The 27,422-nt window shown below is 42.2% G+C and overlaps 1 protein-coding gene across 5 annotated transcripts in view; it reads left to right on the forward strand.

Annotated features, from left to right (window-relative positions):
* The window catches only part of TEAD1 (TEA domain transcription factor 1), a 253,571-nt gene that overhangs the window by 167,748 nt on the left and 58,401 nt on the right, over positions 1–27,422 (forward strand). For 2 of the 5 annotated variants that reach the window (XM_028159825.2, XM_054724607.1), the window contains exons 3-5: positions 14,210–14,274; positions 16,661–16,723; positions 16,813–16,875. The exons of 1 other annotated variant lie outside the window; for it this stretch is intronic. In XM_028159825.2, the coding sequence (XP_028015626.1) occupies positions 14,210–14,274; positions 16,661–16,723; positions 16,813–16,875 (191 nt within the window). The remainder of the gene's footprint in view (positions 1–14,209; positions 14,275–16,660; positions 16,724–16,812; positions 16,876–27,422) is intronic. 2 more of the 5 variants (XM_008151018.3, XM_054724605.1) reach the window with 2 other exon arrangements.

Here is a 27,422-nt window from a genome sequence, read left to right on the forward strand (position 1 = left end):
ACATGGAATTGGTTGCCTCTCTGGCTGTCCCAGGAGGCTGTGCCCAGTCCATGCTCAGAGGTTGCTCAGCATACCGCACAGGAAAGAGGCTGGTTTGCCAGGTCCTGCAGAGTGTCTTTCCAAGCCCGTGAAAAGCACGAATCATCCAGCAGCAGAGCATGCTTACAGCTGGCCCTTTGCTAGCTTTGATCTGCGAATCAGGCCACACCATGAATGCCCTTATTGTCATGTTATGTGTACACAGTGTGTGAATTATTGAAAATAGGGAGGCCTGAGCCTCATCTGGTAGAGATTACAGTGCAGGCATGCTGGGCGAAGGTCTGTAATTGAAAATCCCCAGATGCTGTTTATTTGGCCTTTGTCACATGACCTGCTGCAGGAAGATTGCCTGAACAAAATGTTGCCTGCATGAAGAGTGGAGCCCACCCTCCCCCACCCCCAGAGCCTACACAGGCTCAGTCTGTACACAGCTTAAACACCTGCCCAAAGGGGTTTTAAAGGCTTAAAATAGATTCTCTCATAGCATTTAAATAGAGGGCATCTTGCTTGTTGGTTTAAACTGCTTAAGCGGTTGTTGTTGTTGACTCGTGGAATCTTTTATCCACACAAGGGTTTGCTGGATAATTTCACTCTGACATGTCTTTGCAAAGCAACCTTCAGGGCTGGAGCCATGAAAGGATAAGTAGTTTGGGCTCTGCCTTTAAAAATGAAACGTAGGTGGTGAATGAGCTTGTAGATGAAGCTACATCAACTCATCTGCATTTTATCCAGTTTGTTCTTATCTATTCTACCTATGAAAAAGTTGAGATATTTATTAGAAAATTTGTTTTTCTCTGCTAAATATTGAATGTTATCCGCTGTGTGAGTGGTGGATTGGGCAGGATGTTAAATCCAAAATTGATGGAGGTCGCAAGAATTAAAAACAGAGTAGACTGAGATAAGTTTGAAGAAGGGAAGGCATTAAGTTTTCTAGGTTCTTTTCACTGGAAATAAAACAGCCACTGACCATTCTTTATTGCCACCCTCTATCTCAGTTATGATTATGGGTGCATCTTCCATTTCTAGGAGCTTAGGAAGAAAAAAGGTTCCATGAGTATTTGGGCATTCCATGAGCATTCAACCAGGCCAGCGATTTTCAACTGGTGTGCAGCGGAATTTTTAAAACATGCAGTACCTGACTATTTAGTCAGGGGCACTGACCTCTTTTCCCTTAGATTGTCAGAGCCAACAGAACAATGATAACAGCCAATAGAACAATAGCTGTCGGTAGGAATGAATCAAAATTATACCTATTTTTGTCACATTGGCAAAAAATGTAATATATATTTTGGTGCACAGAAGTTTAGTAATTAGTTTATGTGTGCCATGAGATGAAAAAGGTTGAAAATCGCTGAACTAGGCAATGCGTTCCTTGAAGGCAGGAACTCTGTTGTATTGTTGTTTATATCCCATGTCTGCTTTTTCTGTTCTTCCTTTCCTTCTTCCTCCCTCTCTTCCTGCCATGATGTCACTTCTTCAAATATTTTTTTCTTTCAAGAAGAGGCTCAAATCCACAGTAGCAGCATCCTTAAGTAGCATGGTCTCAATACAATGCCAGGATTTGGAGGATGGGGGGACTATGGGAGCATGATGTGGACCCTGCCTTCAAGAAGCTCATAATTTGTCAAAGATGAGTATAAACTCTCCTAAGAAGAGTATAGTATAGCAGCCCCAGTGCTAGGGGTGTTGTGTCCATGAAGTATGGTGAGTCAAAGGGGCAGGACAGACCAACTGCCAGGGAGTTGGGAAGTGCCATTTGAACTGGGTCTTGGCAACTCAGAAATCAGTGTTCAGCAAGAATGGAACCTTTAGGATAGGGAGCGGGGAGGGGCCAGCCATTCACTCAAAGGAAACAGTACCCGGCATGGCATTGGCGAGAATAACACATTGATTGGTTGCCTCCTGCATGAGCCCCGAGCAGACCTGGGAGGAACCTGCAACCAAGTACGTGCCCTTGACCGGAATTGAACCCAAGACCCTCTGGTCCACAGGCCAACACTCTATCCACTGAGCCAAACCGTCTAGGGCACATATTTATTTTTTACAGGGACAAATATGGCATGTTAGCTGGGTAATTTGAAATTTAAAAGGAGAATAAAGATGGGTTGACTATTCTGAATCTAAAACTCAACCAAGAGAGGTAACCTACTTGGTTTGCTTGATCACCGCCTACAGTAGAAAGCCCATTTCATAGCCACTTAATGATTGGCCTGTGCATGATTGCCTTTGGCTTCTCCTGGTTTTGAGATCAGTATAATGTTATCTGAGCATGGCAACCATAGGAGGAAACTTCTCTGGATTTTATCTGACTTTTCTTCGATGTTTCCTCTCATCCTCCTAATACTCTGCCTTTTATTACTTTTATGTGGCTTCTTGCCTCATTTCTTCCTCATTTGATGCAAAAACTTGAGGGTAGAGAATGTGTATTTATTCCAGGATGTGTCTCCTGCAGTGCCTAGCACAATGCCTTTTACATAGAAAATATTCAGTAGATGATGTTACTGAACAGGGAGGAGGGAGTGCACTGGGGCCAGATTATGCAGGCCTTGAGTGCATAAAGAGGAGTTGAGGTTTTACCCTGTTTTGTTGGTAGTGATGCAGAACTTTAAAATGATGTATGCGCAATTCAAACCATTCACGGTTAGGTTGTGCCCCTTTCTTTCTAAGATTTTGTTCTCATTAAATAGTCATGATCTTGTGAGAAGCTCACTTACTATAGAGGCTATTTTCAGAGCAGTTGGTCTAAAATTAAGGAATAATGAGCTTGGAAGATTAAGTTGGGCTCAAATTCCAACTCTACCACTTACTAGTGTGGGATCTTGGGCAAATTTCTTAACTTCTTTGAACCTCAGGTTAAGCATTTATATGATGGGAATAAGGTGAATGTGAAGGTTGAATACTACGTGTGTCTAAGCACAGTCCTCTGCATAGTGCTGACACACAGTAGTTATTGAGCACATGTAGTATTGAACTTTCCACTATCTCACTTCATCTCTACCTGCCACACAATATTATTAAATTTAGCTTAGCCCCCAAAGTTCATATTCTCCAGTTTGTGTGCATTAAAAAAAAATGCCTTTTATGATCATGGAGTCCATATCACCAGGTGGACTGGTTAATAATGCGGATTTTGTGATCAAAGAAAACACGGTAATTTCAAGAGAAACATCAAAAGTGCTTTATTCAAAGTAATGTCCATCTTTAGCTACACATTTCCCCATCTTTCAGGTAATTTGTGGTTACCGTCCCAATAGAACTTTGTTTTGAGGCAAACCATTCAGAGACCCAATTTTCCACTTCTTCGTACGTTTTAAAGTGCTGCTCAGAAAGTGCATGTGCCATCGATCAGAACAAGTGGTAATCTCAAGGAACAAGGTCTGGTGAATACGGCGGATGGGTTAATACTTCCCAGGCAAGATCTTTTAACGTGTCTTTAACTGGTTTTGAAGTGTGTGATGGTGCATCATCATGAAGCAAAATTACGTTGCCTTGTCTTCTGGCACATTCTGGTCATTTCATGATCAAAGCGTGGTTCAAATTGATTATGTGTTGTCGGTAGCTATCAGTATTAACGGTTTCACCTGGTTTTAGAAGCTCACAATACACCACACCTTCCTGATCCCACCAAACACAGAGCATTGTCTTCTTTCTGAAGTGATTTGGCCTTGCAGTCGATGTTGATGGTTGACCTGGATCAACCCATGATTTTGTGCATTTGGGATTCTCAAAATAAATCCACTTTTCATCGCCAGTCACAATGCGATGCAAAAAAGACTTTCTTTCGTGCCCTTGAAGCAACATTTTACTGATGACTTTTCGATTTTCCATTTATCTTTTGTTCAGTTGATATGGCACCCATTTTCCTTCCTTTAAAATCTTTCCCATTGCTTGTAAACTATCGGAAATTGTTTGCTGAGCAATGTTTAATGTTTCTGCAAGTTGTTTCTGAGTTTGACACACATCTTCATCCAACAATGCTTGTTAATTGTTGGTCTTCAAACTTTTTCGGTTGACCTGGACGTTCTTTGTCTTTCACATTGAAATCATCACTTTTAAAGCATTTAAACCAGCGTTCACAAGTATCTTGAGATGGAGCATGTTCACCATAAGCTTCCCAAGTATATGATAACTTTCAGCAACACTTTTCTTCAAAATAAAGTAATGAATTAAAACTTCCCGCAAATGCTCTTTTTTTGGCACAAAATTGGACATTTTTAAGCGTAAAAATATCTATGATGTTAACAACTTCAGAAAATTGACATATGCAGTTTTGAAGCTTGCGGTCAATACAACAAAATAGCATACATATCAAATTGCATATATATCAACATATGTGTAACTCCATCTATTGAAAAAATCTGCATTATTAACCAGTACACCTGTTATTTTTAAAAGAATTACTAAGTGCCTAGACACTTAGATTTCACTTTAGCATGTTTTCTAAGCAGCGGGTAATCCCGTGTGAGTGTCATTTTGATTTAATACTTGCATAATTCACCTTTGTATAGCTGCTATTATAGTAGTTACAGAAGTTGACACTTAGTTCACCTAGTGATAGTTGTGTTTTTATACTAAGAACTAAATTCTGGAAATCCAGTGAGGGACATGCTGTTTAATGCAATGCCTCCAGCCTATTCAGAGAGATAATTTTATGATCTGCCACACATTATAAGAATTTTTGCCATACTTAGCTCTTGGCAAAAACCTAATTTCTGCTATTTTATTCAATGAAAAATCTATTCTAAATTAAAAGGTTATTGTGGCAAGTAAGTAGCTTACATGATGCACTCTTAGTGTTAAGCTATTACAATGAAGGGCTCCTTTTACTGGGAAATAGTGCTTATGGCAGTATCATTTTGAAAATTAGGATGATACAAAGAATATTTTCAGTATAGCATGGAAAAGATGTTCAGTTTCAATAACATTGAAAGTAGAAGCATTGGAGACTTATACTGGACAATGTGGTATGTTGTCCTAGACAGAAACCTTATATATCAGTTCAGGCAATGAAAACATGAACCAAGTGCAGTGACATTACATACTAGTTATGGGACCACTTTAAATCATCGTGGGGGGCCACCTCCATCAGTTGTTGCAAACAACAGTCCTGCAGGTTAGGTGCTTTACCCCCATTTTAAAAGTGAGAAAATAGAGGCCCAGAAAAGTTAAGCAAATTGGCCTTTGTTCACAAGTCCAGCTTCCCTAGAAAGATCTAGGCAGTCATACATTTAAGTAAAAAACAAACAAACAAAAAAAGCTGCAACAAGTCTGCAACATTGCCACTGTTAAAGATTCTCCTTTAAAGACCAGCAGTTTTTAGTCCTTGGAATGTGTGGATTTCACACTTCTCTAACGTCAAAAAATTAATAAATAAACAGAGTGTTCTTAACAAAGTTTTTCATTAACAAGGCTCTCCTGTGTTAATGTTGAGATTACTATTTTTCTGGACCAGGTCCATGTTACCATGGCATGTGGAGGTCAGTGGGGGGAGAGAGGAGGGAGAAGGAAAAGAGCATGTGTTGGTGTCACTTGGGCCAACTTAAGAGAGCAGAACGAAGGTCTAGAAAATTGTGCTGCCTGTCACTGAAATAGTCATAACAGTACAAGGGAGTACACATTTCAGGTAGTATTACCAATGTTGTCCAAATTATATAATCTATTTCTAGCTCATTTCCCCCCGCATTTTTCTTCATGTAGAAAAGAAGAGCTCATTTATTCATCCATTTATTGAGTCTCTGCTTCCTTGGCACATAAGGGTATAAAGGAAGAAATGGCTTATTTAGTGTGGATGGCTCCCTCAAGACTTCAGGGAGGAATACTTCAGTTGGGGCTTACAGGGATGAATAGGAGTTTGCAGGAAAGGACATTTAAGGACATAGATGTATGGAAAAGCATAACAATGACTTGGAGAACTCTATGAAGCTTCTTGTCATAGAACAGAGGAGCTCTCTACAGGAATGGGCTGTTAGGCCTAGGCTTCAGGCTAAGGCGTTTATGTTTTTCTTATAGTGGACAAGGAATTGTTAATGTAGGAAAGCAACCTAATCAGGTGTGGGCATGAAAGAAAAGATGAATGCTCACAAGATGAGTGAAAACTCCCCTAAGAACCTGTCGGGGGGATTAGACAGATGAATAACAAGAATAATTAAGTATTAAGGCTAGTAAAATTATTTGTTAGAGGATTCAAAGGTGATTGTGTAGCATCTCTCTGTTGCTTCATAGAGAATAAGCCATTAGAAAAACATACTTTATTCCTATTTCTTTTCTTTCTAGAAATAATGTCAAAAAAAACTTCTACGCATTGTAGAGGGATTGTATTCAATACATAGCATTAGACATTTTTACTTGACCCCTTGTAGTCTAATACAAATGTATAGTTGGTAAGCTGTCCCAGTAAGATGAAGGGGAACACAGTGTTTTATGGGGCCATCACTTGATAATGTTATCAGCTACCACTGAGTGATAGAAACTCCAAGAAGGTGGGACTTAGGTTATTGCCAGGAATTTTGAAGGGATGAGAGGGGTGAGTTCTGAATAACCAGGGGTTAACACAGCCGTCCTCTGTGTATTCTTGCTTCTAAAGCTGTTCCTTATAAGCCCCTGGGTGAATGCAGACACGGGGTATTTCAGGGACCTGCTACTGTTTACCTCCTGAAGGCCAACAGTCCCTTTTGTAAACCTTTAGATCAGGAACATGCAGTGCCAACCCTGACAACCCAGAACAGGCTGCCTGGCCCATTCTGGTGATTTTCCACTTTGGTGGTGATTTTTTGGTCAATGATTTATATTGGAGATTAACAGAGGCATTGGTGTCTAAACTTCCTCATTGGCAGCACGCTAGGACTGGTTCCAGTGCCCTTTTCCCTGAACCTTCCTTTATCCCCATCTTAGCTGTGTGCCCCTCTCCCACCGTGGTTCTGCATCCCTCTCATTCACTCGTTCGTTCCATCAGGGTTTCCTTACTGAGGACCTGCTGTATTCTGGCACCAGGGGTACAGTGATGAGCAAAGCCCAACCTATGGTCCGTGTCCCTGTGGAGTGTCCTACCAAGTCGTAGGGAGCCAGGTGTTCATCATGCAGTCCCTCAAATACGTGGAATGTGGCAGCTGTGATGCAGGCTATGAATGATAGTTTTGGGGAGGATAGGGTGACTCAACACCATTCTCATGGGTGAGAGTCCTTCACAGGTATAAGCTCTTGGAAGGCAGAGGTGGCCTCTCCCCCACTCCCGCCCCCCATAATTCTAGCATGTTGTTCTTGCTTTTGTAGGTGCAAATGGTGTCTTGACTAGTGGGTGACTCGCCAGCTTTGGTAGCCCTTCTTTCTTTCCCAGTGTTGCTAGCGCAATGGCAGCAGCATGGAAGAAAAGGTTAATTATTAATTCCTCACTGGTTAGTTAATACACACCCTGTACTGTCTCCTTTGGCCATATCCATAGCTAGACAGTCCCCAGAGCTTCAGGACAGGGTCATTGAACATCCCTCTGTAGTCCTCTCCCTGACTGGGGACATTTGGTTCTCACAGTGTCTCCTGCATCTGTGCTTTTTTCTTTTTTTTAATTGATTTCAGTGAGTAAGGGAGAGGGAAAGAGATAAAAAGCATCATTGATCGATTGCCTCCTGCATGCCCCCTACTGGGGATCGAGCCCGAAACCCAGGCATGTGCCCTTGACTGGAATGGAATCCAGGACCCTTCAGTCTGTAGGCTGACGCTCTACCCACTGAGCCAAACAGGCTAGGGCCGTCTGTGCTTTTTGGTTGTTGACTTTGATGTCCTAAGATATTTTTTCCTTTAGATGAGCCTTAGCTGAAACAAAAGGGTCCATGGCTAGTAGGAGTTTTAACACCATCTTGCAGAAATGGGCAAGTCCTTTGTAAACCACTCTGTCAGTGTGGGCACTGCTGCTCTGTCCTCCAGAGGATGGAGCCACGCTCCATGGTGCTGTCACTCATGGAAGCCATCTTTCTTTGCTTCTTTCCACTGGGTCATCTGCTTTTCCTTTTTCACTTTATATTGGTGATTCAGGGTCAAACATTGGGGGAAGCAGAGAAAAGATGGGTGCCATTAGTTCTTGTTCTCAGGGACTTGATGATGTGGATGGATGGAGCCATGACATGTACTGAAATGATAGATGTAAGGCAGAAGGGACACAAGCCAGCAGCGAAGAGGCCAAGGCCCAGGACTGCGGATGTTTAGGGAGGGGGGGAGTCATCTTCAGTGGGAAGGTTCATGAAGGACGAGGCATTTGAAAGGTGGACAGAATCCAGACACGTAGAAATGGTCAAGGGCAATACAGGCTGTGAAAGCAATTGCGTGCTCAGGTACAGAGCTCAGAAAGCTCAAGGTGTTAACAAGGAACATTCTAGTAGTCTACTAGTGCTATTAGGCTAACTGAGGGTTTGTGAAGACCCTATGGCGGCAACCATAGCATTGGTACCCCTTTGGTACAGCTTGGTTTAGCAGCCAAGAGAAGCTTGAGTTTTCTTTCTGATTCTGAATCTTTTAGCCTGGGAATCCTCACATATCCCTCCCAGTGAAGGGAATGCCAGCAGAGAGCTCCTCTGAGTTCCCCAGGTCCAGGCCAGTTCAGCCCTCTCTGGGTGTGAGTTGGCCTAAGACATGGCTGCAGCCAAGGAAGGGAGCGGTCCACTTGTTACTTCTTCCTTTGTGGCTCCCTGACTCCATTCAATTACAAAGTGGCTCTTAGGCTGTTAAAGCCCAGTGTCTCTGGGCTGCAATTTCTAGCCACAGACCTTGCATTTGCTGTGCCTCAAACATGACCTTGAGGCCACATCCCATTACGCACACAGCCCACAACAACGTTAACCAGTCTTCTGTCTGAGTAAGGCAAGCACAGTGCAAACTCCAGGTCTTTCTGCAGAAATCTCTCTCTATTGCCCCTTTAAGCAGGAAATTTCATGGCAATCGGGATACAGGAGAAGCCGATGATGGGCTCAATTTCAACTGTGTTATGTTCTTTAGGAGAAAGGAAACATAAAATAAAAACGGGATTGCGATGCCTGGTGAAGATCATAGTATGAAAATGGCAGGTCAGGCTGTGTTTATCTTTGCTGCTGCCTGTGGGAAAAGGAAGGGCAGCTGCAGCTATCAAATCTCAGACTTAAAGAAGTGATAGGGTGTGCATTTCTGAAGAGAATTTTATGATTCAGAGAACCAGTAGTATAATGACACGGAGTGGTGAAGTGCGACATTGCCACTCAGCTCTATAAGCTATTACGGATTTATAGGAGATGAGTCCTGAATGCTGTGGGTGCTATGAGTGCAGAACCTGGAGACTCTTGAGCTCAGAAAGAGAGTGTCATGGTCAGGAAGCTTGAGGGGCAACAGACATGTGTTGTGTGTTTTTTTTTGTTTTTTGGGGTTGTTTTTTTTTAGTGTCCCAGTTTCCAGCTTATGTATTTAAAGAAATGCTGCTTCCTCTGTCTGAAATGGTCTTTACCTGTTCCCCTCCATTTTACCTGTCAGAATCAGTCTTGTCACTCTAGTTAGTGATATGCATGCTGAAGTATTTAGGGGGGAAGTGTTATGCCTGCCATTTATTTTGAAATGCAGTAGCAACATCAATAAAATAAGATGGCTTGGTAAAATACATAGAGGAATGGAGAGATGGGAAAGATGTGATAAAGCAGGTATAGAAAAAGTGAATGGTTGATTCTAGGTAGTGGCTATATAGTGATCACTGTAAAATTCATTCTGTAAAAAACTTTTCTGTATGTATGAAATCTTTCATAATAAAATGTTGGAGAAAATATAAACTATCCTTAAAGGCCCAGCTTATGGCCCACCACTTTGGGGAAGACTTTCTAGATTCCCTGAGTTTTTTGTGGCCAAATACCCATGCACGCTACTAGAACCTCTTTCATGGCAATAGTTGTCATCTGACGTGTAGAGCTGATTTGCTCTTGTATCTTAGCCCTTGTGTGGGACAGTGAACTCTTTGTTGGCAGGCAGGCAGTCCTCTCTTTATATCCCTGATGCATCAGACAGGCATCATAGGCACAAAGTAGATGGTCCTCACATGACTGTAGGATTAGTTTAGGAATATAATGATTAACTTTAAAGTTAACTTCGTTGAAATTCATTTTTGTAATGTAAGGTTCACTGGATGAAACACCACCGTGTGTGTGTGTGTGTGTGTGTGTGTGTGTGTGTGTGTGTTGTGTGTTTGGAAGAGAGAGAGAGAAAAATGAGAAATGAGGGTTCACATTTCCAATACCCAACATCCTGATCATGGCTGCAAATAAGACGGTGCTATGTGGACCAGAGACCCATTGCCAGTTACACCCATGGTGACTGGTGCCGCTGAGCTCCCTATCCTTGGTAAGGGAATTCTGTAACTTAGTACCATGATTCAAATCCAGAGCTCTGGACTGTATGGATCCACTCCCTTTAGAGGGCCAGGCTATAGAAAGAAAAATAGGTCTCAGGACATCTTATCAGGGTCACTGACAAGAATCCATTCAGAACCTAGTTGATTTCCCCAAAATATGTACAACCCCAAGCAGCCAAAAATATATTCCAAAATCTTTGCAATGGCATACTTGTTTCCTAACAGGTGAGCATATTTTAATTCTGGGAAGATTTAGAAATAAAAGTAAAAGATGTTAATAGAATCAAAGCTATAGTATTAATATTTTTACTTAAAGGATATATGCATATTTGATATTTCAAGTAATTATTTAAAATAAATTGCCCCCCCCCAAATAAAATAAAATAAATTGGTCCATTTAACAGGTTAGCCTGTATTTCTAAATTAAAATGTGCCAAGGGGCAATTAATTTAGACTTGATTTGGGGGAGGGTAGAGGTCTTACTAGATTTGTAAGCAATATTGGAGTATTTAAGATAATTTATTAAATTTCTAAGAGTTGTTTAAGGAAAGGTTTTATAAGTTGAATCACATAGTTCTAATATTGAAAAGAATTAAATACATTATAGATTCAATACAGTTTTAAATGTTTAAAGGAGTTTAGGTTTATAAAATGGGCCAACCATTATTCAAATGGACCTTTGAAAGTGATTATAAAAATTGTAATATATGAGTTGAACTTAAAATTTCAGAATGAACTAGGTATTAAAGGTTTTTCTTTAAAAAAAAAAAAAAACCTAAGCAAATGAAATATATATTTTTATTAACAGATAAACCTAAATAGTGTTTTTCTGTGCACAAAGCCACTCTGATGGTCATTAAAAAATTCATATGAAATAAAGTGATTAACACTGCTTCAATCACAATAGATGCTTCATATTTGAATTTTTAAAATTGTAAAAATAGCCCAGTTAGAGTTGCTCAGTGGTTGAGCATCAACCTGTGAACCAGGAGGTCACTATTTGATTCCACATCAGGGCACATGCCTGGGTTGTGGGCCTGATCCCCAGTAGGAGGTATGCAGGAGGCAGCTGATCAATGATTCTCTCTCATCATTGTTGCTTCTCTCTCTCTTCCTCTCTCCCTTCCTCTCTGAAATCAATAAAAATATATTTTTAAAAATTATAAAAATAAAATAAAAGTCTCTTTCTAGGAAAAAGAAAAATTGAATCAATGATATTCCTTAAGGAGGCAAGAAGAAACACATAAGAACCTCAAGTTAATTACTCTTTATGGCTTGAAATATGGTCTAAAAGAAACACACAGTTTTGAAGGGTCATCTTGTAAAGCATAGGGACGTGAGAGTTATGACAGGCGTTCAGTGAAATGATGACGGTAGCATGGCGCTCTGCACAGTAAATACCCAGTGAGCGCCTATTGGAGAAGTACCAATTTTTAGAAGTATTGTAATCAACATATGAGTTGATATTGTTTAACTCTAAGGGGTGCCATTTGTGTAAACTACAGGGTCTACGCAAATGTGGCCATCTTAAATATTGACCTCATTCATTCAGCCAAGTGCCATAAGAAATTAAAAAGTTAGTTAGATGTATCACATGTAACAAGTAATTCTGTCTACTTTCACAGAGAATATGCTCGTGTGAGGCAGGAGACATTTTTGCCATCTGGATAAGGTTCAGCTAAAATTGAACAGGGTGCACAGTGAGGCCCCGAGCTGGAGCATGCTTGGCTCCTCTGCAGACATTGTCATTTAGGTCTGGCTTCTGGTAATTAGGCACTCCTAGCTGGGCTCTGCTGTCCGTGAGCCTTTGAGACAAATTGCAAAATCTGTACAACCATCGGAGAGATGGAGAAGTAGACCCAATGACACTACAAGGATATATTGGTAGTTCTCAAAAAAGTTTGAAAGGGAATCCTTAGAGAAGCAATCCTTAAAACTGAATTTCCAGGTTCTTTTTCTGCAGTTGAAGGGTGAGTTTAAGTTATAGAATCAGGATCTGAGAAGATCCCAACAGGCTGGAATGACAGGCTTAATCTAATGGGATGAAATACAATAGGAACAACTGTCAGGTTCTGTATTTGGATCTGAAAATTCTAACTATGCTTAAAAGGACTGGGCACAGATATGAAAAGAACCTAGGAGTTAAAATCGACGCAAGTTGGCAGTTTATCGTGGTCCCCCCAAATCAGAGGCAGTGCTGCATGAGCAGGTGGAGTGTTTGGGACGAGTGAGGTGATGTACCCACTCTGCTGTGGAGCTGTCCCAGCAGGAGCATCCCTGCAGTTCTGGGCTTCAGGCTTTGCAAGGAAAATAGACAAAGGATGGTCACAGGATTTGTGGGGGGAGTGCTCCAAAGCTTGTCACAGATAACAAAGGAGCAGGGGAGGCTTGGCCTGGACACAACTCTAGGAGGACCTGAAAGCCGTCATTAGTATCTGAAAGTTAGTCATGTGCATCAGTGACTAGCCTTGATTCTTGTGAAGAGGAACAAGAAGAACCTGAGGAAGAAAGTTACAAGAAGCCACAGATAAGGAGGGTCCTTTTAATCTTAAATGTTTTAAGATGAAATGGACCGCTTCCTGGATTCTAGAAGTGCTGGCTTCGGCTAATAAGGACTTCGACTTTTAAGAGTGAGAGTGGATGACCCATAGACACTTTCCAGCCCCAAGCCTCCACGATTCCTTTGTCTTCTAGGGCTGATGGTGCATTGCACGGTCCTAGCACAAGCAGGGGGTGGACAGAGCCGCGCTTACAGGAATGTTCTAGACAATGATGGGACAGTATTTAGAATTCTTAGACAAGATTTCCACAAGGACACTCTTGCATTGGTCTTCATTAGTGCTGCCAATTTTTTCCTCTGCCAGGGGAGGTCTGGTGGATGTGGCCACTGTCTTTCAGCCGAGGCTGTGTTATTTCCTTGTTTGTTCTTTCAGTAGGAGCGGAGCTTGGGGAGTAAGACCAAGTTCTTGCTCTCTTCAGGGAGTGTGTCTGGGAAGTAAGACAGCAAGCACAAATTATACAACTAGCTATACAGTTATGATTATAGTTACAGTTTGAACCCATGTCTTGTAAGAGTGGGTTTTTATGTCATGTAGTATTACATTTCCTCACTCAGCTTTGGGGCTATACTTTCCTGTTATAGTTCTTTGAAGTCACGTAATCTGTTTGAAATTTCTCTCTCCTGGCGGGGCACTGATGGAAAGTTTTTGGGTATACTTTTAGACATTTTCTTCCCCCTCCCCCTGCCCCCCAAAGATTATAAAGCCTTGAGGAGGTTGAGTCATTCTTTTTCACAGACACAGTCTTGTGTGTAGGTACTAGTGCAGTGACTACTTTCAGGGGGTGTCTGTTTTCATACTATTAACTTATCATTGTAGGGTTTCTGTAGCCACAGCAGCTCATTCTCTTGTGGCTATAATTCTCTAACTAGAGGTAACTACAAGTAGAAACCTGGGTGAGGAGGAATAGGATATGAAAAATAAGACTAGAACAGACGGGGTTTGCAGATTTCCACACTAATGCTTGTATTTGTTGCTTATACAAGTGACCACCCATTTAGATGCAAGCATGCAAAGAAACAAAAAGGCACATTTTAAAAAAGCAAATTTCTATCCTCAATTGCCGATTGTAGTTCAGAATTAATGTCCCTCATCTTATTTTCTCCTAGTAAGTATTTTTGCAAACAACAATGGCACTGTTTTATTTTCCTAGCATTAATAAACTTACAGCTGCAACAGATTCTGAATTATATTTGTAGCTTTCAGAGGCATTTTAAAAATGTTTGTGATCCACCTTATTGTAAACTCTTCTTTCTTGCAGGTAGGAATGAATTGATAGCCAGATACATCAAACTCAGGACAGGGAAGACGAGGACCAGAAAACAGGTAAAATAACCTCCCTGGAAATTGTGCATGTCAGCGAATGGCCCAAGGAGGCATTTTGGCTGCAGTGGCTGTCTGTGCTTTGGCTCCTAGGAGCCCCCATTTTGAGTTCCCTGTAAGGACGTCAGTGATATTTAAATTGGTGTTTTAAATTGGCTCAGTTTTCACTGTTCATCATTTCAGTGACCCTTGACTGTGTGGTCTTAAGAGCCCTTTTTATACATATGGGAAAGTTTTACTAAGGACAGTATATAAAACTGCTCCTGCACCGTATTTTAAAAGTTATATTTCTTTTCCAAACTGTGCATCTGCAAACACTACAAATGCTGCAGGTGCAAATATACTTGCAAGCCATGAAATTTTGAGATTTTTGTGCATTGTGAAATCCTGGAACAACTACAATATTAGTCATCATTTCAATGAAAAAGTAACACTAGCAGCCGTGAGTATTGGCCTGAATATGATACTGAATGATGTGCGTCCAGGGAACCGTTGCTCCTTAAGCTATGGCTTTGTGTTAGTAGTTGCTGTGACTGAAATGAAGTTACAACGTAAATATATTTGTGCAGAGCAGTGTCAGGCATTTCCTCTGCCCTTTGTCAAGGCTCTGGCTCTCTTTTTTTCTGATGTAAAGCAGCCCAAATCTCTGACCCAGTTCAAAACTGGAATGGATGAGAAATTCCTGTTTAACTAAAAACAAAAAGAAAGAAAGGGGAAGGGGTGTGGGGTCAAACATCTCATGGATGAGCTGTTAACAACAACAACAAAAAATTTTATTTTTTAATGTTGACCTATGCTGATGGATCTGTGGATTTTAAAAATTATCATGAAACCAGAAGGCAAGCTCAACTGTGGTCTCATTAAGCCTGAGCAGCAGATTCCAGTCCTCTGCTCAGTGACGAGTTGTTTTCATGAGTGTTTATGATGGGGGAGAGCTTTCCCCCAGGAATGCTGCATGTGCCCCAGCCGGAGCCTGGCTGCTGAGTCAGCACAGAGGGAAGTGGCCTCCTGCCAGTGCTCAGGCGCAGGACATTGTCTGTTCTGTGGATGTCCCCCTGACAGTGTGCAGTGTCCCCATTAAGTCTGAGAGTCACATCAGACCAAAATTCGGTTGGAAACAAGTAAAAGCAGGAGCCGGATGGAGGTGTGAGGAGGATGGGGGAGTTCCTGCTTCTCTGTAATTTTTTTTTGAAGGCAAAAATTGAAACAAATTTAATAATTTAAAGACAAAGTTAAAGATACAAGGATCTTGTATTATCATAAATCCTGTTTGTTTTTTTTTAGAGTTGCTAGAGTGTTCAAAATTAAGTCATTGTCTCATTGTCTGAGTCGCTGAACTATTACATTGGAGGTTCTAAAATTTTGAAACACAAAAACAGACAAGATCTAATTCCCAGCACGCGGAACGTGCTGGGTCTGGGCCGTCTGCTGGTCCGTGGGCTCTGGTCATGTGCCCAACCCCTTCACTGGGGGACTATTCTAAATTTAACCAAGTCCCGTGGAAAGAGATGCAAATTTGTTTACCCAGTGGAATCATTGTGTCTCAGAAGCCAGGCTTGGCTTGGTTTCCACACCCCGGCATCCTGGGGATGTTTTGAGGCAGCAGTTGGTGATACCTCTCCAATGTGAATTTGTTGTTCAGCAAATCCGTGTGGTTTTCAACCCAGATTTTTAACAGGGTGGCTGGCTGGCTGTATTCACACTTTGCGCTTTGTAATAATATGCAAATCCACTTGGCGCCCAGTCAATACCCAAAAGAGTGGAAGGATTAAAGATACTTATAAGGGGGGAAATGCTCTGCTAACTGGGTCTTTCCATTTCACTTTGAGATCTAATTTACATGTCAGTATTATTTTAACATTTGCTACAGAATCCAGAGCTCTTAATGAGATCAGAATACAACCGACAGCTTCAGCTTTTTGATTGTGCAGAATGTGCTAATTAATTTATGGATCGTCTCTTCTAAATTGAGAAAAAGGGATTTTCCCTCTCTATACTGAGAAGCTATAAATATTTTCATTTACCTCTACCCCCACCTTTTTAATTTTATAACGAAAACAACCCCACTCTCCCCCTCTCATCCCGTGTTCGTGATTGTTCCCGGGTGAGAAAAACACTAGATTAGCCTGAACTTTCCTCCTGAATCAAGTCACTGCAGTGATGACCCAGTCTGAAAAGCTGAGAGCAGCGCTGGGGGCTTGGTGTCTGGCTGGGACTGTGTATTCCTAACTGCAGAGCTTTGTTGCGATGCAAATAACCTCCCCCCCACCCCACCCCACCCCACCCCAAACCCTCCTAAGGAGTAGCAATTTTATATTTGATTTCCTTTTTTTGTTTTGTTTTTTGTTTTGTTTTGTTTTGTTTCCCCTCATAAACCCGAACAATGTAGGTGTCTAGTCATATACAGGTCTTAGCAAGAAAGAAAGTTCGAGAAATTCAAGCCGCCATTAAGGTACGTCTGGCTTGCCCAGTTGTAGGGGGCTTTTCATCTCCATGGTTACAGGCTTTTCCTTTGTTTTCCTCCCTTCCCCTACCCTGCAGGTGTCTAGTCACATTCAGGTTCTTGCCAGAAGGAAATCTCGTGATTTTCATTCCAAGCTAAAGGTATGCGCTTTCCTGCTTTTTGGCTTGTGGTTGCTATGCATCTCACTTCCTGTTTTCCATGGTGACTGGTGAATGCTTGGTGCTGGGATTCTCGTAACCTAGTTTCCTCGCATGCGAGAGCTGTTTACATTTCTTTGTGTCTAATCTCTCTGTTTCTGAACTAGCCTCACATTAAGCCCAGTATGTGTGCGCGTGTGTGTCCCTAATAACAATGCAAATGCAGCAGAGAGCTGGTCTTGATAACTTTTCAGCACAAAAACCTGATTTTTTTTTTTAACCTTCAAATATCCACCAAGCAGCCTGGGCTAGGAGAGGGGAAAAAAAATCCAGGGACACAAAGTTGGTGTGGAAATTATAAACAAGAATCATTTCCACCTTGGTCATCATGAAATTACTTTTAATAAAATATTTAGAAATTAATTTGTACTTTTGATGTATTTTCGAAAATACTCAAAAAATACAACCTGTTCATATAACTTTTTTCATGTGTTCTTCCAACACAGAGAGTATTTTCTGCCAGATTTCTTCCACAGTGCTTAATATTGTTTTCTAAGTTAAAAAAGAAATTTAAGGTGAGACCTTAAAAAAAACAAAACGCAGGTCTTAAAGATGGGAAAGCTCCTATCAAATCCATATTTGCAGTTCCATTTATAATTAAGTTTACTGTAAAATGTTTTTACACGTGCCTCAGTTTCCGTCCCTTAAAAATATATTTCATAGCAAAAATGGAGGCATGGACAATATTTTAAATACACGTTCTCCCTTCCAAAATTGGCAGTAAAGCATGTGTGACATTCCCCACTCCCCATAATTCCATTTTAGAAATGCAGAGATTATAGTTTATATGGAGGAATTTTTTATAATAAAAATGAATTTATACCTCATATTGTTGCCTTTCCCACATGCCATTTTTGGTTCTGTCCTGTTTTTTTCCACACATTAAATAAATTCATGTTTTCATTGTAAACCTAAAGAATAGCGTGTAATTTCACAGCACTGAGTGGTGAACACTGGGACCCTTCCCAAAGTCCTCCAACTTTTTTTTTATGCAAACAAGTCTGGCTGTGGAATAGCGCTAGTTACCAGGAAGGAGCATTTGTGGGCAGTGGGCAGCATGCTGGCTCGCTCGCACGTGTGGCTGATGGTGGCTGGCTTTTAGCTGCACTGGCTGAGCAGTCAGAAGACTAAGATAACTTCTTAGATCCTGCTTTTTAACCAAAGGTGCATTCCTCTCTATGTGGATGTAACTTCCTCAGTATTTGCTCAAGTTCTGACTGTTTCTAGTTTCTCTGTGCTAACGGATTAACGGTGTACAAAGAAGTGTACCGACATCAATTTTGTGTTTCCATCTGAGATGTTATAAATTGCTCTATTTCTACGCTGTCTGTGGGGTTCCTGTGGACTCTCCAGGGCACACAGCCCTAAACTGAAAACCCTATAAGTGATGCATGACACTCTCCTGTTCAGAAGGGGTCCCGTGGGGTGCTGGAAGCACTCCTTCTCTCACTTGGTGATTTAAGAATCTTCTTCAATGGAAACCGTCTTGCCGTTGCTTTATACATATCACACACATAAACATACAGTTGTATTTGTGTTTGTTCTTAAAAAATAAAAAGACTTCCCCCACTTACAACCCTGGCCCACTCTCCTGTGGAGCAGACACAAGGAGGAGGCAGAGACAGAGGCAGTCGAGAAGCAACTGGCTCCAAATTTCAGCTCCAAGAGCCACCTCCATCTTCCTGTAGCTTCTTTCCTTTCTCTCTACCACATTATTCTCAGAAAAATGGAGGCCTTTGTTCTTCCCATCACCTAATACCAATTGCTTGTTCCAGGCATGGCGCTCATCACGGTGGGCAGCTAACAGCCAACCCCTTATTCACAGAGCTGGCCATGCAAAGGGGACTGTGAAATTAGGGCACTGTTGGATAAGTGTTAGCAGGAAGAGCCAAAATAAAATGTGGAGGGAATCCCAGGGACGAGCGGCCTGGAGGACATGCTGCTGTTTGGGAACTGAAAGGCAGGAGGCGGTGTGGTGCAGAGCCTCTCCCACATGTTCTCCCATTTACCCGTACTACACAGAAAGTTCCAGCCATTACGTAGATTTGAGTAATATTTAGGAGACCAGGGTCCCAGGAGTTTAATTCACTTGCCAAAAGCCAAGCCTAATAAGTGTTAGAGTTAGGATTTGAACTCAGGTCTTTCTAAATTCTACACCACTGCTCTTTGAGATAGGGTGTTACCTCTTGGAGGTGGGAGAATGTTTTCAAATCGAAGGCTTCACGTCAGCACACACTGTAGATAACCTGTCACCCCTCCCATCCCTTGGAGCTAGGCAGGCAGCCCTTGCTCCCAGCCTTTCCTCAGCACCCACATTTTAGAAGACGACTTTCTGAGCTCTTGCTCAAAATATGGACTTAATTTGTGATTGACACTGTGGTGATTGTCAGTAACCCAGGGTGATGTGATCATAGCTGCAGTACTGCTGTGTCACCACTCTGAGGGCATTAGGACAGTTGAGGAGAATAAGGTTGTCACATGCCTGCAGAGATGTGGCTGCTTTGACCTCCCAGGGGCATTATATATGAAAGATGCCCTCCTTAGCCTCCCCTAGCAGCCATCCCCAGGACATGGGCTCAGGTCTTAGGACCTCGTAGGAGGAGTAGATCTCACCGCTCCGTCTGTACTTGATTGTTCAGCTGGGAGTCACACACATTTGTGGGAGGCAGGGATGAGCATCCTCGCTGAGATCATTGTGGGTCAGGCTTATAGCCACATCTGCTTGGCCTCCCACACTAACTAATGAGATAAAGTCTCTACTGAAAGTTGAAGTCATCCCCACCAACAACAAGGATAGCTTCTGAGCAGGCACTGAGGTAGCAGGGAGTATCCAGACTTACTAGAGACGCTGTGCTTTGCCTGAGAAGATGTAGCAAAGCTTCCTGGAGACGGTGGCTGGTGACTGACCATCTCAGGACCTGTCCTTGCAGTTCCTGCCTCAGCCAGGCTGCTCACTGTTCTCCACATGCTCAGAAGTCTAAGGAGTTCTGTTCTCTGGGGTGGACCACGGCGTGTGGCCCTCCCGTGGAGGCTGAAGCCCAACTCCATTTCCCTGTCCTCCTTTGGAGTTTGAATAAGTGGTTGGCTCTCACCTGGGGCCACTGCCAGGTATGGCTTCCCCATGAGCCCGCTTTGCCTTATAGGCTCTCCTCACTTCCTGGGGAAGGGTGTAGTAGAATTTTTTTAGTCTAGTGGTTTCCCAGACATTTTTAAGCAGCAAAACTCATGTTTCAGATTGAAATCTTACTTGAAACCTTCAACATATAAAAGAATAAAGGCTGTTTTAATTGAAGCTCAGACTCTCTCATCCTCAGCCATGGCTTCTTTGGCTGTTCCATTGAATAAGGTTTGAAAAACCACCGTGCTTTAGGCAGAAGGAAGAAGAGATGTCTGCCTCTCAGCTTTCCCTCCTAACCTTACAGGAAAAGCTCACATGTCCCATTTAAGTTTTTAGTTCTATAGTCTGTTCTGCCATATTCCTCCAAAGAAAACACTCAAGAAGAGAGTGGTCATTCTCGTGTCAGTTACGGATGAGTCATCCTCACTACACAAGTCTGTTGAGTGAGTTCCAAAGGTCAGCTTAGCAGCAGCTAACAGCACTGCTTCCCAGAGTGCTTGTTTGTGAGCCACATCCCCCTTTTTGTGTGTGGACCTTAATTCTGTTTTAATTTTTATAACCAAATGTGTTATAGTAAAAGTTTAAGATTCTGTGTCGAGTCCAACTCTAAAAGCACAGAAGTGACGACTTAATTCAGTCCAGTCAACTTCTCATTAAGCACCCGGTGTGCTCTCGACTCCCTAGTAGAAGTCGGGCACAGAGAATTACAAGCAGAGTCTCTGTTCTTGAGGAACACTAAACTTTTCTGTTATTTTTTGGCAACCTTTGGGGAGAAGACAAGATTCCCAGTAGATTGTCCTCAGCTGGGGATAGGTGGGCTCTGCAGGAAACATTTAAGAGAGTCGTGCAAAGATTGCATAGTGAGTGGGTGCTTAATCCTGAGGGTGGGGGATTAAAAGAAAGCCTCGTGGAAGAGGTACCCTTAGAACTGAGCAAAGAGGAAGGCAGAACTTCCACTGAGATACGGGGATGTTTGGGGAACCATGAGGAACACCATCTGGTTGGAGGCAATGGATGGGAAATGCCACCCGAGGAACCTAACATTCATGGGATCACCCTATGGAAAGTGAGGTTCATCTGTGGGCCATGGGGAGCAGGCGGGGTGGGGGGTTGATATTTACTAATTTAGGGGTTGATGTAAAGTCTGAGTGAGAGAGATGCATGGATCAGGGCCCACCACACACATACCCTTGGGGCCTAAGGGCACTCATCGGTCCTTATCATCACCCTTGGCTGGCTCCCCATTCCAGTCCACTTGGACTGCTGTCTACACTTTCTTCCTCACTGTTTGTAGAGTAAATTCTGTTTAAAAGATCTATCCTTATTAAGTTGGAAAGGGTACACCACAACTGTTCAATGGCAGCATTTGAAACTTAGGTTATTAAAGATTGGGTTCTCTTAAAATCATGGCAAGTAACTGAAGGTGTGCATCAAAATTAACCATGACATTTTTGTTGTTGCTAAATTTAAAATGTAACAGAAAGTTAAAAAGTGCGGAGGCCATATTAAACATTCATACTTGTACCATTGGAAATGATCATTTTCATTTTGACATATTTTCAAAAGTTCTTTTTAAGTGAAATCAAACGGCAAAAAATTGTTCTTATGTTTTCTAATTCCCTTTACCCACCCTCATTTCCCAACGGATCTCAATCTCTCTCTGCCCCCATTCCTCCACCAGCCGTGTCTTTTCCTTGCCATTTATTTTCCTGAGAAAAATCAAGTCTAATGCAAATGGTCTCTTCTTCTTTGCCCCTGTCATAAAACGAATTTAGATTGTTACCCACTATCTACTATGAATTTGTGCTGAAGCCATTGGCACCAACATGAGACTTTTTCTCTACAATTTATAGCACCCTAAACTAAGATAGACTTGGCTGACAATTTGGGATCGCCTTGGACACAGACACAACGATAAGGGGCAAGACAGTCCAGGGAATAGTGAAGTGGTCAAGGAGTGGTGTGAGGAGACGAAGAGCCAGGAGCAGAGGGACTGGGCAGTAGGGAAAAGGAGCGAAGGGGTCAGCAGAGCGCCACTGAGATTCAAGAGCCAGCTAACATGGATAAGGAAGTGCAAGGTATTTATGACCAGAGTGCCAGAATTTTGGACATTAAACATATACTTTCAGGTTCATTTTAATTTTTAAATTTTTTAAGAAACAAGTCTGAGTGCTAACTGCTGCTCACAAAAAGAGCTTATCATGAAGGGAGCCATTTCTCAGGGATGGGAGTAGCATATGTTTGGCCCCTGCCCAGACAAAAGCCTTTTGACCCACTACTCTTCGGGTACTCGGTGGGTTCTAGGTGACCCACAGCATTGTAGCTGGGCCTGGTTCTAGTTATAAAGCAGAAGATGGACCCATGCAGTCACACTGTGCAAGTGGCTTGTCGGTCTGTGGAGCATGCATGAAGGAACTCCAAGGATGATGACTGAGAGCTCACCCTTGGACCTTCTGTCACCAGCTGCATCCACAGCAGTGTCACCCACACCAGCATTTCATTTATGGCCAGCATATCTGCCTCTCCCCTAGTTTAGGCCCTCCTTCAGTTGAGCAGTGAGAGGCCGCAGCCTATCTGGGAGACTTACATGGTCTGAGGACAGGCCTGAAGCTTAGAAATTATTCTCTACCTTGAATTATTCCACTCACCATTAATGTATCAAAAGATCATTACCTATGTTTTTAAACTCCAGGGATTTATTAACCCAGCATGTAGAAAGAACACAAAAACATTCTTCATGCATTAAGCAGTCTTTTCTTTCCTACTCAGTGTTCCTACTTAAGAGTTTCCTGTTCTGAGTCTCTATATAGAGTTCAACTTTCCTGAGATCGTCCAGGCCCTGCGCAGAGACCTTTCCCCAATAGCCGCAGAAAGGCAGCCCTTTATTTGCTGGCTTCAGAGGCTTGTGGGAGCCACTGCCAAGCTCTGCAGACCACCACACTGTGGACCATTGTCACCTTCCTGTAAAGGTGGACCAGGACATTTCTGTTCTGGAGTGTGTTTTGAGGAGTACAACTCAGAACAGTAGTAAGAAGATGAGAAGTCTTCACTCTGCCCTAACCTTAGCAGGAATACATCTTAGGCAGTTGATGTATTCGTGTCAAGCTCCGGATGTGTATTAAAGAAAAGCCTGTCCTTGCTGGCATTGCATCATCCCAGTGCAGTAAAAAAAAAAAAGGCCCGAGTTTCTGTGATTGTGTCCAGTCGTTGGTGACTAATTTATGAGCTACATGTGCTCCCCGAGGCCATTTTCTTCATTCTCACCCTGGTGGCCTTTGTGATTTGATTTCTGAACAGGCCATTCTTCCCAATCTGCCATTCCTTCCAATAAGCACAGAGCTTAAAGTTCAAAATTGTTGATTTAATTCTCTTGGGGAGTTCAAGAACTTCACTGAAGCATTGCTGCAGTCCACACTGCTACATCCTGGTTGTACCACCACTGATTCCATCCAGGGATGGGCTAGTCCACAGGGAAGACAAACCTCACTCCCCATGGCCCTCTGAGCCGCTCTGCTCCGTCAGGAGGTGGCCGTTAGCAGCGCACAAGGCAAAGGAAGCCTGGAACAGCCCCGTTCTTTGTCTCAGCGCCAGCACCAAGATACTTGGCCTTGTCACAGGATTTGGGAAATGATACATTGCCTTTCCTGGCATCTCCCAATCTTCTGGGAGTTCTTTTGCATTCATGACATGTCCCCTGTCTCCTCAACAATATTTTCATTACCTTGTTTTTAACTTAACCTAGTTAAAACAAAGATTGGAGACAGTTAATTTCTCATGCTTGGATGTGATGGAATTAGGACCTCCCACCAGCGGTGTGGTGATGCAGAACTTAGCATAAAAGAGGACTGAACACATTTATCTTTCCACGTGAACTGAGCCAGGTCTGGATTTTCTTTTTAAGGGTGACAGAAACAGCCTCATTCTCCATTTCTGTCCCTTCCGAGAGAAATCCCATTGTTAGTTGGCCTCCAATGTAGACAATGCCCTAGAATAGCAGTGAGCCCCAAGATTATGTCATCAGGGCCAGGGCTCCTAAGCATTGGAGATCTGGATCAGGATCAAACCTGGATGGCTGACCCATAGATTCCAAGTTCACTGAATGGCAAGGCTGCTGGCACTGTGCAGAGTGTTTGATGCAGTTCTCCGAGCAGTCCCGACAGTGGGTGTTGTTACCCTCACCTTAGAAAGGGGGAAGCAGAGGCTCTGAATGGCAATGACTTGCCCAGGGTCACAAGTCTGAATCTGATTTCCAAGGCTGTCTGGCACCAAAGACCAAGCCTTTTGATTGATGTCATGGTGCCTCCCCAGAGAGTGCGGGTCAAGGGTGAGGGTCCTTTCCCTTGCCTTGAGATGCTTTTGCACTGTCTCCCCTCAACTGAGCCCTTTTTTCATTGTGTCTGGATGTTTGAATTAAACAGAAAAGGTGAGTGGTGGGAGTTGGTACTCAGTCTGGTGCTAAACTTGAGCCAGCTGCCTGCTTGGGTTCCTCTGGCTTTTCAGGGAAGATTTACCCTGACCTCTTGGTGTCACCTCTGAAGGGAAAGGGGGCTAATGTCAGAAGGGTGCTTCTCTTCAACACCCAGACCTGGCATTAGCTGATCTAAATCCCAGGCTTCCTGGGGGAGAATCATCAGGCATACCTACAAATCACCTGAATCCTCATCTACACTCCATAATGATGCTAAGCCCCACATCAGAATGAAAGGAAACACTATTGACAATTACAAAATACTAAATATAGCTCAGTACATTTAAAAATGAACAATAGTAAAAGCCTTGACACATTTTTCTTTGATGTGAATGGAGTCTTTGGCATTTGGAAGCACAATAAGATGAATTAATTGTTCCTCATTACATGGCAAGTCAGGAGGGGTGTGAATGTGCCTTCTCTCCTAGGCATTAGCTGTTGCCTGACCGAAATAGCCCCTTTTGTATTTACTCCTGCTTCCTCTAATAATAAGCAAATTGGAGATCATGGCTGGGAGAATTCAAGTGCCCTTCATCCTTTCTCCAGAACTCTCGGAGAGTTTTGTGATGTTTATCTGCTCAGGGGCTATTGCTAATAATTGCAGAAGTCATGCGAATTCACAGAGTGCAAGATTAGAAACAGCATCTGCAAAATTACTTTCAGGGAAGTATTCTGTGTTTTATCTTTTTCTGCAAAAGTGATTTTGCAAGCAAATTGCTGTCTTTCCTCTCTTGCACTATATTTTTATATTGCTGGAAAAAGTATATTTGGAGGAAAAACATTTAATAGCTATCAAGAGTTTTTTAATCCATGGTCTTTTTTTTTTTTTTTTAACTTTATGCTTTCTTCCTTTTATAGTGGTAGACTTCCATGTGAATAAATTAGATTGGAGTCTTTAAATTCTGAAATGATGAGCCCTAAATAAAGTGTTTGGAATATATTGGCCTAGTAGGCTGTTCATTAAAATTCCATATATGACAGCTATAAAATTGTACATGCAAGCCTGTGACCTTTGTACATTATCTTTGTTTGTTTATGGTTAATGCCTACGAATTATGAGATAATTGATTCCCCAGAATAATAAGAAGCTGGAGAAGCAAAGGAGAAAGGAACTGATTAAAAGGAAACTGATAGAAAGAAACTATCCAGAAACCAATTCATAAAATATCCTTGATTTTTAGGAGCACTTCACTCCAGATATGTGCATCTGTGATGCAGCTGCCTTCCTGTTATGTATATTACATGTAGACATTTTCGTACTTTCAACCATTAGAAGGAGGCAGTCCTTGTTCTGCTTCATGAAATATGAAAGTCTGTTTACTTAGTAACAATAACGATGTGAAAAGCTTGGGCTGAGGAGTTTCTGTGTGGCACATCCTGCTGGATCCCATGTAGCTGGGGTAGTGAGGCCATTGATACCGTGGTGTTCCAGAAGTTGGACAGGGAGGAGAGTTGAGTGCGTCCTGAGACATGCACCCCAAGTTAGAGTGCTTCGTCTGCCCTCATTCTCAGGTCAGATGGGACATCCGATCCTAGCAACCCATCAACAGTCTTAGACCCATGTTGCCTGCTTCATAAACATTTTCCATAGTCCAGGTCATGGGCTTGACTTAGGGTTCAGTTGGAAAGGAAGAGTTACCTTTTCTTATTCCCCCAATACTCAGCTTTCTGTGGCCCCATCCTTTGTCATCTTAGGGATAGATGGGCTTAAAATCAGTAATAAGGAGTCATTATGAAGTTGTCCAAGCTTTTTCCTAGGACACATTTGTCTTGTTCATGCATGCTCATATGCACGTCCACACTCAGAGTGTTTCCTGTAACCTCCCTCAGACATTATAGAAGATAACTCAGTATTGACTTAAAACTATATCCGTTTTTCAAGATACCACAGTGTGCTCATCTTTTGTAAATCTCATCCTCGTCTCAGAAATGTTGGTATGAAAACATTTTAGAATAAAATTAATATGATGTACAAAGATAGCATATATTTTTTAATTTACTGAAGGTCCAGTATTTGAGTAGATTAGTGACACACCCTCCCCCCTATAATCTAGGGAGATGAGTAGTAAGGATAGAGTAGAATGTTTAAAAGTCCAGGATATTAGACTAGAGTGACACAGAGAAGCAATTTACTCAGGCCTGACACTTACAGTTATCATTTCTTCAAAGCCAGGCCTGTATCTCTAGGCCGAAAATGACAATTTACAGATCCCTCCATGGAAATCTCCTCGCTTGGCATCCTTCCTTCCTCCCATTTCAGGATATAAGTGGGTCTGCAGCCAGGCTCTCAGTTCTGATTTTCCCTGGTGGTGCTTATTATCTGCAGGGTTACTTTATATTTTAAACAACAAAAAAATTTCGTTCTTTTAATTTTTAAATGTATATCATCTATAAAGGAGAGATGTTATGAAATTAAATGAGTAATCAGAGCGTTTCCACTACAAAAGGTAGGAAATCACTGGTATAGACATTTTAGTCCATTTGCAGAAAATTGCCTATTCTCAAGTAGGTAGGTCAAGTGCAGAAAGAACCTCTACTTGAGATACAATTTCCTCTCCACACTTGGCTTTCTCTCTATTAGGATAGGCGGCCAAGCACTGCCCAAATTTTAACATTCGGCTGTCTTTTCACTAGCAGTTTTTTGATTATATGCATTAAGGTGTGTTTGCTTAGGATGGAACTCACACTCACAGCTTCCATTTTAGAACCAGAAGGACTTGAGAGAATAAAATTTAAATCTTTATTTTGTAGAAAAGGGGAGAGTGTTAAGTGACTTGCCCAAGGTAATGCACCCCATTAACATCAGGCAGAGGCAGATAGAGAGCCAGGTCTCCCGACTCCTTGGCCAGGATGCCTTTTCCTGGCACAGAGCAACTTGGTGTGATGGAAGCATTTGAATTTGCT

The sequence above is a fragment of the Eptesicus fuscus genome, chromosome 13 (genome assembly GCF_027574615.1).
Source record: "Eptesicus fuscus isolate TK198812 chromosome 13, DD_ASM_mEF_20220401, whole genome shotgun sequence".
Classification (NCBI taxonomy): Eukaryota; Metazoa; Chordata; class Mammalia; order Chiroptera; family Vespertilionidae; genus Eptesicus; species Eptesicus fuscus.